Here is a 13,506-nt window from a genome sequence, read left to right as displayed (position 1 = left end):
AAGTTTCTAGCTTGGAGTCTTCTCCAGTCATAGGCCTCAGCCGAGCTAAGTGATCTATCCGGAGGAGGATAGATCCTTTTGTTCTTTTTCTGAATGTCTGTGATGCTATTAAAGGTATTGGTTTCCTCTTTAGTGCTGAATTCGTATGAGGTGTCCACGGCTCCCCGGGGTAAAGAGGAGCGGGCGAGCCTGTGGGCGGCCTCGTTTCCAACCAGACCCGTGTGGGCTGGGGTCCAGATAATTAGAATATTGTGGGCTGGGATAAAGTCTTTTAGATATTTAGCCGCCATTTCGTGGATGCGTCTCTTGCTGTAATTTCTAATTGCGGCTTTGCAGTCGCTTACTACGTATTTGGTACCTGGCTGAGTTAGAGCGATCGCTATTGCAACCTCCTCCGCCACAAAGGGTTTTAAGTCAAGGTGTCTTACAACGCGTAACGTTCTGCCTGAGTCCCCGACGGCTACGGAGACGGTGTCTCCTAGCGTGCCTACCGCGGCATCAGTGTAGGCCACGGTTCCCTGTGGCATCTTGCCTAGCTTAGTAGCCAGCTGTGCGACCCTGGTTTTCCTTCTGCCTTTGTCGTGGATGGGATGCATGTTTCTAGGTATGGGAGCGATAATAAGATGCTCTCTTATTTCTCTTCCCAGATCTGTTCTGGTGTTCACTGTGCTATCTACGGTTGCCCATTTCGCTAGCTCTAGGTATTTCCTTCCTGCGGGTGTGGATGTTAGCCTTTCGATTTGCGATGTTCTAACCGCTTCAGTCAGTTCTCTCCAATTGTTATGCAGGCCCATTTTCTCCAGTATATCATTGGACGTGGAAATGGGCAGCCCTAGCGCTCGTTTGACACATTTTCTGATGATTGTGTCTAATGCCTTTTCTTCGGTTGTGTTTATTTTCAGGAATGGGGTTGCGTAGCATATCCTGCTAACGATGAAGGCCTGCGTGAGTCTTAGTTTGCTGGACTCTGAGAGTCCTTCCCCCCTTCTAGATACCTTTCTGAAGGCTCTGACGACAAGTTCAGCTTGCGCTTTGAGCTTGTCTAGCGTACTTTTGTTTTTCCCTTTTCTGTTAATATACATGCCTAGTATTCTTATTTCCTCGACAATTGGAGGGCAGCTAATTTGCTAAAATACTTCTACAGAAACAGAGCTGACTCGGAGTGGCCGCGAAGGACTATCCAACTAGCCAGTAAGTATGCTGGGAACAAGGCGGATAAAATAAAGAGCTTTAAGCGACAGGTAAAAAACGCGGAAAGTTGAAACTTAATTTAATGTAAAGAAGCAAAGTGTAGAACTCTATAGGAACTGGAAAATGCAAATAACCAAAGAATCTTTCTATGACCACTTAAGAGGCTGTGTCCTACCCTTTGAACCGAGGTCACGTTTTTTTTACAACGCGAAGTAACCAGAGGTTTCCCAGGAACAACGCTATGAGTCCCTGTGACGAGAGTATAATTTTGATGAACTTAAATTCCAGGTAAACAATAACCATAAACAGCAAACATAAAGAGATACTGGCTGTAACTTTGGCATCGTACTATACTTGGGCTTATTCATAACCGTATGTGATATATCCAGTCGGAAAATTCATAATTTGAGCTGCCTCTCGAGATCCACATATCACCGAGGTTTGGCATTTTCTTAGGGCGTGAGATCAAAAGCATTACATCACTGTAAGCCTGAACAAGAGCGGAGTAAAATGAAGCACGCCTGCTTTATCTGGATACCATTGAGGCATTCTTAGAAGCGTCCGCTCGCCTGAGCATGGAACGCAAGACTACTGTTTTATTCGCACATTGCATGGTCAATACATCATGTTGCTTGTAACCTTATTTAGGTAAAGGGAAAATAAAAAAGGAGAAAGGGAAGCTCTGAGCCCCCATCATGCAGTTCAGAAGATCCGAATAGCTGCAGCGTTGAGGTTAAAAAAAACGGGCCAGCGCACTGCGAACAGCGCCAAACCAAAATGACAATACATTCTGGTGAATACTTGGGAGGAGACGGCCAAAGACATCACCTCCATTTCATTGATAGAGTTTGGCAGGAAACTTCAAATCTCCCTAGCGTCACTGTGCTCGTACCGTACGCATGTTCACGAAGGTCAATACACTTACACACGAAAGAGCGCTAGTGCTGACTTTCCTGGCATCCGACGCATTTATATCTGGCAGGGAACTCGTCTTGCGGCCATTAAATTTTTATGTGCTTCCTCTCCTCACATGAAGACACGCTCAAATCGAACATGGTAATTTGGGTACTAGCCTTAATCGCTTTACAAGGCCACTAAACCGCGGAGTAAAGGGAAGTACAAGTTCGCGCTTATCTGTCTATCGCATTTATCTCAGAATTTTATCGCGGCCTCCTTCGAAACTAAAGGGCGCGTAAATCCCTTATCCCGCATAAATCTCCGCAACCACCGTATGGTGTTGAAAGGTTCAGTGGCGGCCAGAACAAAGGGCGTTCAAAAGGAATTCAATTGGCGGCATTTACCGTCCATCCTTTCCGCTTTTCACAAAGGTTTCCTTGCTTGACGTGGGTATTGATGGTTACCAGGCTTCAAGGGCACCGTTTTAAAAGATTAGATTTACCTATAGGGGGTATAGACACGGCACAATGATAGCTTTTTCTTAAGTTAGCACAAGAACGTAGGAGCATTCTTCTATGACATAAGACGACGAACACAAAGGTTCCCTTTATTCCCAGAAATATCACATACACAGTTACGACTATGAAACAGGCTATGAGCAGAAGTAAAAGCTTTTACTTTCAAACCCATATTTCGATTGGCAACGGAGATCATAAAACTCGTAAAAGTAGTGATGTGAACAGCGAAACAGTAATGACGTGTAAAGCTAACCATGGTAACTGACATTTAAACTGCAAATTTATCTTGGAAGAAGTGCTAAATATTATAGTGGCCACGAAGCTTTCTTCAGATTTGGTGGTATTAAAAAGAAAAAACTTTACTCCTGCCAAGTACACGCGCCACTTCCTTGTCCCTCTGCCGTTAGAAGACATACTCAAGGCAGGAGCTCCCACTTGACTCGAAGCTTGTCGTCTTCAACAAACCCGTCATTCAGGAGATCCGCTAGAACGAACGACGTCTTCAGGAGATAAACGCCAAAATTGCTTGAAGTCTCCGGCTTTTTGTAATTCTTCCAAGAACGTATTGTTTTATCCTCGACCTCACGTTCGGCGCCTCCTTGCGGGTGCACGACGCTCAGCTTGATTCTTTGCTCGAATGGCCACAGAACAACTTCGTCCAGGTCGCCTTCGTGCAGCTGTAAGCAAACATGCGCAGTAACCGAGTCACCTCTATTCCAGAAGTATAGGCCAGGTAATATGCAGTAAATACGCAAGTACACCCTCTCGTTGTAAAACCAAGCACTTCCTTCCTTCAGCGCTTTCTCTTCGAGGGATTTCACACCTTTTACAAAAAACTCGCACCGCGTTGCTTGCAGCTGAGCCAGTGTATGCACTTTTGTGATGCGCTCCAACGTCTTCTGACCATTCTCCCTCCCTTGTGTTCTGGCTTGCTCCAGGGCAGCTGTGATTTGGCAAATGCTTCCTGCAGTTTCCGTTGTCAAATTGCCCAAGTGATCTTTCAATACTTTTTCCAAGCGGTCCATCCGTGCGGAAAGATTGTTTATGGTGTCGCTGCGTGTGGTCAAACTTTCTTTGATTTCCGCGTTTGACGCTAAGATTTCACGCAAGGTTTCCTTTAAGTTCTCAGGCACTGCAGCTGCCTGTACTTGCCTTACACCTTCTTTGAATGTGTTGATATCGTGAGACATTTCATTCAGCCTGTCATCGTGCGTGCTATTATCAGCAGTGATTCTGTCGAGATAGCCCTTGATTTCATCCGCCTTCTTTTCAAATGTTCGGCTGAAAGTATGAAAAGACTCAATTTCACCCTTGAGGTCACAATTTTTTTGGGGTTTCAAAGCAGGGTCAGTCAACGAGCCGCAAGTTCCCAATCTGAGGTGCGCGCACATTTCGCTGCAGAGCACTTTGATCGAACACCTCAGGCAGCTTGTTGAGTGGTGGAGACATTCACTCTGGAAATGATCGCTGATCTTGGAAGCAGCTGTCACGTGCGGACAACCGCTCTCGGCATTCCAGCACTTGACCTGCAAACCAAAAAAAGATACATTCATTGCAATGAAATTATCTCCCAAAGAACACAGTTGATAATTTTTGTGAAGTTAACTCCCCCTGCGATTTCACATCAGCTATTGTTTGAGCTCAGGGGCAGTAGAATCGCTCAATTCTCTTGAACAGCAGAACTATCACATTACATCTCCAATGCATGACTGGAGAGATACGGCTACATTTTCTCTCTTAGGCGTTCATTCACTTCCACTCCGGATTCTATACTCAATAAACTGTATTACTTTTACAATTATACCTTCTTACGGCTCCTCTTGCAATTTTAGTTTCTCCTAAATACAATGACAGCAGTTAAAAATCAGCACGACAAACCGGCATTTGAAAGACAAGAGGAAACTAACAAGAAAAGCTAACGTTCATTCAATTCTTTTTTTGGGATGTTTATAGAATTTAGGCAAAAATTCTGTATCTTTTTCTATATCAACAGAAAACCCTTCCGGAACATCAGACGTCATTTCTTGCTGAAGACTCATCGAGATAGAGCACAGATTATGAACTCAGGTTTTTGAAAGATAAGCAACTTCAAAATTCGCTCTGTATGATAAAAGTGTTACATGTTGCTCGCAGAATCCGATGCATGAAACCTAAAGGAAGAGATAAGAGTTGTAAGGGTAGGAGTTGTAAACACATAAGCGAAATTACTGCTGCCAGTTGTGTTCCAATGATGTCCCTTCTCCTTAGGCCGTGGAAGCAAGAGCAGCGGTTACACGCTTACCAAGTCGCTTTGATTGCTTACACAATAGTTGCACTCCTTTACACTACAGTATCGTAATGCAGCGAAACGCGGAAGCAAAAATATGAAAACAGAAATCTCTCTTCGTCGGGAAAAGCAAGAATTAGTTCTTTCTCTGAAGTCGTCACCGCCCTTGATTGACACGTCTTGTTCTCAAAACATTCCTTTTTGCCTCATCAAGCTCTGCAAACTTTCAGATTACCGGTCTGTGACAGCCGTATCACGCACTGCATAAAACTACCTCTCGAACTTTCTCAGATTTAAACGTACAGTAACAATGGGCTCTATTTTTTCTCGCGGAAGCGAAAATTCGACGTTCCATCACCAACTCAGTAGTATACACTGCTTAACGCCTTGACTTCTTCTAGCATAATTTCGACATCTAGAGTCGCTGAGCTACAAGCAAGGTGAGCGCATTGGGGGAGAAATAAATCCAAACCGTGGAGTGCTGTTAATAATGCGGGAATACGTGTCCGCTTTGTTAAACCTTCAAGGCCTTCCAATGGGAGTTATGACTCCATAACGTGACATGTTTAGTACATGCTGTAAATACAGCATTCAAATGTTCGGTATGTTGAAAACAGAAATCAGCCTAACCCCTCCACGGCTTTGAACTGCCACGCAATGTGCAGCTAGCCATATTTTAAAAGTATCAGGCGCTTGCCGACCGGCCAGTTCCCCAGCGCCTTATCATATTCCATAACAGCCAAGGAAGCGAAATCAGGCAAGTGTGGTGACACCTAAAGCTTCAGTGAGAATAGTCTGTCAGGCTCTTCCCTCATGAACGTATAGGCCCTGCCACTGTAAGCGCCGGCGTCATGGGGTCGACATACCAAAGGCGACTGAGCATGGCTACTACCACTCCCTTGCTGAATGACGTGAATGTATTTCTATTTTTTTGCAACTTAGGATTTCCATAAAACAAGAATAAAGGCGAAAAAACAATGCGCTCAACGAACAACAAATCTTCCAGGAAGGATAAAAAAAGGCTGAGGTCCACTTTTGGTATTGCTATTTGCAACGCGATTGTTTCGCTCGAAACTGAAAAGCTAAGATTAGTGCGTTAGTAGCGCGAATGGAAGATCCAGACTTATCACACTCCCAAGCTGCGAGGATTTGCAGACCTTTCCCTGGCGTGGGCTTTTTGAGGTTAGAATGTACAGTCTTGGTCGAAAAAAAATGGCTGTGGCTTAGCTAAGCTTAAGCCTGGATAAGATAAAAGCTCTCGCTGCTTTTCAGCCGACTCGCATGCTACCACATCTGGATCGGTGTTTCTGCGCCGTCCGACTGTTGCTTTTTATCCTTCCATGGCGAGTGTCTGCGCCTGTTCTATGGGCAAGCGCGCCTTATACAGGATGGCCGCTTCTTCTATGGCCGCCGCCGCCGCTCACGCGTTCTCGCAACGCCTTGCGAAAGAACCTTCTGTTGGGACGGCGGCGGCGACCATGCGGCAGTGGCGAAGGGTAAAACGGTGGTGAGGAGGAGAAACGGCGACGCTCAGACGACAGAGTCAGCGCGCGGCTGCGACGATAGCTGCGGCAGCAGCGGCCACCTGCGCTCTGCGTGACGTCACTCGGTTTCGCGCATGCGCAGCTCTGGCTAAAATTGATGACGGCGCACGCCAGACCCGGTGTTGACGAGCCTAGTGAAGCTTTTCGTTTCAAACCTCAGGCAGCTATAACGACGCCAGGAGCGCCTCAGTTCCTCTATCGAGTCGATGCCACCGCCGGCGCGCCGCCGTTCGCTTTCTACGAGGATAAAGAGGGCGAAGGAAACATTCCCTTCACTTTCGGGCGTCCTTTGATAACACCGCCCCTGAGTACTTGTGTGCATGAGTACCTGTAAGCGCGGCCACCGTGTTACGGCGTTTCATCAACCTTCATTCGCACTTTCCCTTTCCTCCCTGGCTCTGTCCCCATTGTGGAGTAGCAGGCCAAGGTCATGGTATTTAGAGCAGCCGCAGGGCCGCGATAGCGGTGCGCAGCCACTCCATGCGCAGCGGTCCCAGGTTTTTCTTTTTACCATGACTCTACCTAAATGATTCCGAGGTGTACGTGTTTGACTGGTGCTGCAGAAGAAGCTTTCGTAGAGCAGTTGCTGTAAATGCACTTCCATATTTTATTCTGCTACATGCGAAACGGTGGACGACCTAAGACTTATACTGCGAAATGAAGGGGTAGGAGAGCCGAAAACAACAATGGGTAGGAGTCTATTCACTCACCTCTCTCTGCAGCAGCTCATCTAGAGGAAAGTCCCTCCAGTCGACGTAGTCTCCGTCGTGCCACTCGTTGCCATCGAGAGGACAGACGTGCATCTCTTCCTGGGCGCATTGTTCGTAGCAAGAGTCGCATAGGACATGCGTGCAGGAAAGCAACGCGGCTCTTTTCCGGACCAGCCCGCAGGCACTGCACACCCTGTTCGTCGGAATGGGCTCCACGAAGCTGAGACGCCTCCAGTCGAGTTCCAGACCGAAGCCGAGAAGCGTGTACTGGGCACCTGCAAGAGACATCGCCGTCAACGACCGCTCGCTGCCACGCCGCCTGAAAAAATGTATTTTTCAGCCCGCGAGAATCGGGCTGTTTTCTATTTGCATTTGTCCGTTGCCCTCAAAGCAATTATATCAGCTGCATTATATCAGCTGAGCCGTAGCTCACGGGGTTTTTTTTTCGTGGAATCAAACGAATCAAAGATTTCAAGGCAACTATATCAGCTGCACCCACTGCCTCTCGCGGAACATATCGCCTGCTGGGCCACTTTGCGTTCATTATGTGTCGTGCTGCAACTGCCATCTCCGTTAGAGCCGTAGCTTACGCGTTTTTTCTCTCGTGGAATCAAGCGAATCAAAATTTTCTCTTCCCCGCATAACGGTCGAAATTAAATTTTGGGGTTGTGCTAAAAACGTTTTTTTCCTCTGCAAAGATAGGGTTACATGCAGGTTGCACTGGGGTCAGGCTTAGTGTCCCTCCCCTTGTACCGGACTGCAGTGGCTCGCACTTCTGGCATTGTTCGTACGACTGTCCCCTTTTGGGCTTTCAGATCGGAGCAGGCGAGTAGGCTCGCCTCCCAGTCCTCGCCGGTGGGGTTTGGGTTGGGGTAAAGGCGGCGTTGGAGAAGCACGCTCGCACCACGTGGTAGAGGTCCGAGGACGTTTCCGCACAGTGCGGGCACTCCCCGCAGAATTCAGGGTCAAAGTGCTTTAGCGAGGCCGGGCACATCATGGTGTTATTGACGAGGTGGAGAAACAGAGAAACAGGCGTTCATCCGCTCTTGTTAAACCTTTGCACGGGTGAGCGGATTTTGGAGCGAATTACTAACTGAGACATTCTGTTTGAATCGTCGCAGGCACTAAGTCAGGGGTAGGAAATTCCGGTTAGTTTCGGTTTCGGTTATTTCAGCGCACCTATCAACTGGAATTAAATTCATGCTTAAAAGTGAATGAATGATTCCTGCCCACCCACGTAGCGTGATAAGGCTACGACCGCGGCGAAATTACCGGAGTGACGGACATACAAAGCTGTCTATTTTTTCGACGGCCCTAGTTTGCATTTCGCTAGGGAATGAAGTTTTTTTTCAGCTGGATACCGATGTCATGACGACGATACGACGCTCTAGTTGGCTCTCCTCCGTCCGCTATGGGAGGAGTGGGCGCTTACGTCTATATTTGTTGGACAATGGTGTATTTGGAAGTTTATAACGATCTATGATAATGCTACGATTTGAAAACTTTTCCGGCGAGCTGAGGGTTTACTGGCTGCATTCTTTCCATGCGGTGGTTCTGATTGAAGCTAAAGGTGAAAGTTTCAGAGTCAGACGATTTAGATTTATGCGGAAATAGTCGCGTTATGATCGCATTGTTACAGTTCCCTACAAGGCACGACTCAAAAGCGACAGTCTAGGAACAGCACTTAAAGGGAACTATATTCTTTACGTATGCTGCTCCAGGTTGCGAAACAAACTGCATTGTTTTCGCACCAATAGGGGATATTCAAAATTCCGCAAGTGCGCTTTCCCACATAACTATGTTGCCAAAAACAAGATGGCCGACTTCGCTATAAAGAAACTACGTGGGCTAGAAGACAGGCGCTAAAGGTGTGGATAGAATGTAAGAAACGTATTTTCAATTTCAATTTCAATTTCAATTTATTTTTCCAGAAGGTTCTGGTCGGCTGACTGGGCTAAAAGCTGTGCGTAAACAGCTTGACGAGGCCCCAGCCAGCCGTTACAAGGCATAACAGCACACATTAAAAGAATATTCATATACATAGAGAAGCAAATAGTTGTTACAACAAGGAAACAAAACAGTATCATGGATTCAAATAAAGGCAGTGAACATATAGTTATATTAAGAGGACACGAAAATTATCAATTTGGCAAATAACACTAACTGCAAGGAAATATGCATACAATCAACTCAATAAATGACAGCAAATCTTACACACTTTATTAACGCTTTAAAAGGGAAATTTGTTAAACAAACTGAGGAAAATTGGAGAGAAAGTTTCAGCTAAGAGAAAGAACATCAGGTTACATCATTACAAAATAATGACGTAGTGCAGCTTTGGTAGGTTTATTCGTGTCTTTGTATTTGTTGAGAATTGTAGGAAGATTGTATTCTAGTGTCTGTAGCCTGTAGTCTGTTCGAAAAAAGGGTACTAGCCATTTGTCTGTGTTGCGTGTGTTTACTGGATGGCTATTTTCTTTTAGCAGTGTGGTACCTTCTACCATTGATCTGAAGCTGGAAGGGAAATAGTATGACAACATAATTCGCAATTTGTACATATTTTGAATCCTTACAACATTATGCGCCTGGAGAGCTTGTCGAGTATGACCTAGGTAATCAAGATTCGCAATATGACGAATGGCTTTCTTTTGGAGCAGTGAAATTTTCTCTATGTTTGTTTTAGTAGTTGTGAGCCAAACTAAGGAACAGTAATTGATGCGTGAGGCAAATAGCGCATTATATATCTGAAGTTTTATTTTACAAGGAAGAAAAGTGCGGCAGCGGCAGATTGCGCCTGTCACTGACGAGAGACTATTAGTTAACTTTTGAACGTGTGAATCCCAAGTAAGGTTAGAAGAAAATGTTACCCCAAGTATGGTGTGTTCATGAACGATTTCAATTTTCTCACCAGCACAGGTAATAACACCTTCAAACCTGATAGCCTTGTTTTTTGGTCGAAATACCATCACTTTTGATTTTGTAGGATTGATTTTAAGTATATTAGCACCACACCACTTCTGAAGGGTATCAAGCAATTGGTTACATTTGATCATTAGTTTAGTTACATCTACACCAGAGAATAGTACTGTGCAATCATCAGCATATATAATGAATTTTAAGGTCTTATCAATGTTTACAATACTGTTGATATACACATTGAATAATAAAGGGCCCAGCACGCTACCCTGCGGTACACCTCTGATGATTGGTAGAAAGGACGATTGATGGTTGGCAAGATATACGCATTGCTGCCTGTTTGTTAAGTAGGACTGTAATAAGGATAGAGGCTTACCCCTGATACCGTAAGCTGAAAGCTTATGAGTTAGAATATCATGGTCCAGAGAATCGAAAGCTTTACTGAAGTCGATGAAAAGGCTGACAGTTATTAGTTTCTTTTCAAAATTTTTCACTATGTATTCCTTAAGTTCTAATAATGCTAATTCAGTAGAGCGTCCTTTTCTGAAGCCAAACTGTGCATTAGAAATTAGGTGGAACTTTTCAAAGAATTTGTTAAAGCGGTCATATAATATCTTTTCAAAACCTTTTCCAAATGTAGGAATTATACATATTGGGCGGTAATTTTTTGGCACGTTTTTATCCCCTCCTTTGTATACAACAGACACCCGGGACTTTTTCATCGCATTTGGAAATTCCCCGGATTCAAGAGAAAGATTGAATATATACATTAGTACTGGTGTTAGGTATTCTATAACATACTTGATAGGCTTAATTTGGAGGTTATCAATATCAAGGGCTTTGCTGTTTTTTAGTGACATAAATGTGCTATAAACTTCTGCTTCATCTGTTGGTGTAAGAAATATACTTTCGGCGCATGAACAACTTAAATCTTCGTTTATTTGGGAATTTTTGTGTTGTAGTGCAGTTCCAATGAAGTGCTTATTGAAAAAGTCTGCAAGACCTCCACCGGTAAATATCTGGTCTTCGTGAGTTATTTTATCAGGTAATAAATCCTTCCTGTCTCTACCCAGAACATTATTGATTACTTTCCAGGCTGCGGCCGGCTGTTGTTTACCAATACTTGCAAAGAGATTTTCAAAGTAAGCAACTTTTGCCCGCCGAAGCTCAGAATTCAGCTTGTTTCTGACCACTTTGAAATTTTTCAAAGCATCAGGATTTCGCGTTGTTAGAAAAGTGTGAAAAAGTGTATTTTTTCTCTTTATAGTCTTTAAGTGCTCGGTTGTTACCCACGGCTTTCTTATCTTCTTTGATGGAGTAAAGTAAAAGTTTTGATAGGAAAGTGTTTGGAATAGATTGTGGAAAATATCTCGAGAAATTGTACATATGCATCGTTTACATTTAACTTGTCATACACAGAAGACCAGTCTTGGAAGCTAATGTCTATTTCGAAAGCCTCTAAAGCACACTGAGGCATATATTGTACAGTTATTTGTTCAGAACGTTTTTTAGGTTTTGGTAATGAGTCATAGAACATAAAGATGGGACAGTGATCACTAACATCCGATGCTATAGTACCAGCACTAAAAACAGAAGTTTCTGAGTTTGTTATAAACAAATCTAAAGCAGATGAAGTAGACACAGTAACACGAGTCGGTGTATTGATAACACTTATGAATCCCAACGACTGAAGTTGAATAGTGAAATCAATGACAGTTGAAGTATTATCGAGGGTATTTATATTGAAGTCACCTCCGCATGTTAGCTGAAAATTATTGCTTCGAACATATTCTAGGAGGAGGTCAAATATTTCATAAAAGATTTCATGTTTCCCTTCGGTGGACGATACATGACCGTGATAACCTCTAGCCCAGCCTTCACAGTCAAACATTCATAATCATTGCTAATTTCACAAAAATCAGGCAGCAATTCACAATCTTTACATCTTTGGACATGGAGCGCAACACCACCACCTCGTCTATCTTTGCGATTGTTAAAGAATCTATCATACCCATCAAGATGGAGCATGTCACAGCCATCATAGTACCAGGTCTCAGAGATCATTATGGTGGTATATTTAAAAGGAAATTGACTTAACAAATGTGTGATGTCATCTTGTTTCCCATGTACAGAACGAGCATTGATGTGCAAGACTGTTTGAAGAGAGGGTGGTTGAGGACGTATGCACCCAGGTAGGACGAAGCTGTGACAATCCATCTTGACCGATTTAACAAGCAACAATAACGCACTAAAGCGTTAAAGCTGTCTAGGACTCACTCGATTTTCACAAGGTCAGCCTCACAAGTGATCTGAACAACATCAGAAGATTCTGTTTGCTTAGCAAAAATTTTTCCATTCAGAGTCCACACCGACTTCCATTTGTGCTCATACTTCCGCTTTACAGTCATACCCAGGAGTCTCTTTAGGGCCGGGCAGAGGTGCTCATTTATATATACTGGGGCGGCATTACTGATCCCAATATCCTCATTGGTCAGTCGGGCCTTTTTTCCTTTCCTAAGTATGCTGTCGCGTTTTGAACGAGATTTGAATTGGACAATGATGTTTGATTTGTCAGCATCTCTTGTTGGAACTCGATGGCAGGATTCAATGTCATCCTCACTGATTGGCTCTTTGATTGCTTCTCTAACCCCTTGAACAATCTGCAGGACATTCTCATCTTCCTGCTTTACTACACCTTGGATTTCAATATTCATGTTTCGAGAATACTGCTCCATGTGAACAATGCGTCTCACAGCGTCATCATGTTTTTTTTCTAATAATATACACTTCACCTTAAGTGCTTCATTCTCTTTTTCGAGTTTAGCGTTCCTTGAGATTTCAGCCTGAAGTTTTTGTTTCAGCTCTTCCATAGAGTCATGAGCAAACTCAAGGCTCGTTGTCATGTTACGTTGTTCAGCCTTTAGTTCTCTAATTTCGTTTCGAAGATCCCTTTCAATGCACTCTCGCGAAGTTTTTATTTCCTGTTTGAAGTCTTCTTTAATTTTCACTAACTCAGCCTTTAGCTCCTTTTAAGCTTAGCAACTTCTTTCGCCATGTCACGTTCAAGGCCTATTGCACAAAAAACGCCAAGAAGCTCACAATTTGGCAGCAGCGACGATATGGAAAAGACCAACAGATTTCAAACAGCTTTGGCACTAACCTGCAGCAAAGACGCAGAGACACGATAAGTTGCTGCACTCAGTCGGTCGTCGCTGCTGCCAAGTGGGGACCGTGGCGGCGGATGGGTCCTTTTGTAACCCAATGCGTGTGACGTCAGGCGTCAGGTGGATGCTGCAGATAGCGAAAACCGCTGACGGGAAACGCCCCTTGTAGTCGGTCCAAGTCGGTGGTCAGCCAAGCACGTGTACTCAGCTGGGCTGCTGGGCTAGTCTTGAGCGTACAGTGCAGACGGCGCAAAGCAAATCTGCAGCAAAGACGCAGACACGATAAGTTGCTGCACTCAG

The 13,506-nt window shown here is 44.4% G+C and overlaps 1 protein-coding gene across 1 annotated transcript; it reads right to left on the bottom strand.

The window, feature by feature from the left end:
- Positions 1-780: 780 nt before the first annotated feature.
- LOC149329531 (uncharacterized) lies at positions 781-13,506 on the bottom strand. Its single transcript, XM_089562283.1, has 3 exons — positions 13,203-13,506; positions 7,127-7,401; positions 781-4,132 (listed from the first exon to the last, which is right to left on the bottom strand). Exons 2-3 carry the CDS (start codon positions 7,217-7,219, stop codon positions 3,023-3,025), a joined length of 1,203 nt encoding a protein of 400 aa, XP_089418409.1. The 5' UTR covers positions 7,220-7,401; positions 13,203-13,506; the 3' UTR covers positions 781-3,022.

The sequence above is a fragment of the Amblyomma mixtum genome, chromosome 9, assembly GCF_055824585.1.
Source record: "Amblyomma mixtum isolate Tamu chromosome 9, ASM5582458v1, whole genome shotgun sequence".
Lineage (NCBI taxonomy): Eukaryota > Metazoa > Arthropoda > Arachnida > Ixodida > Ixodidae > Amblyomma > Amblyomma mixtum.
The sequence above is the reverse complement of the archived record's forward strand: the minus strand, read 5'-3'. Positions and strand labels throughout refer to the sequence as shown.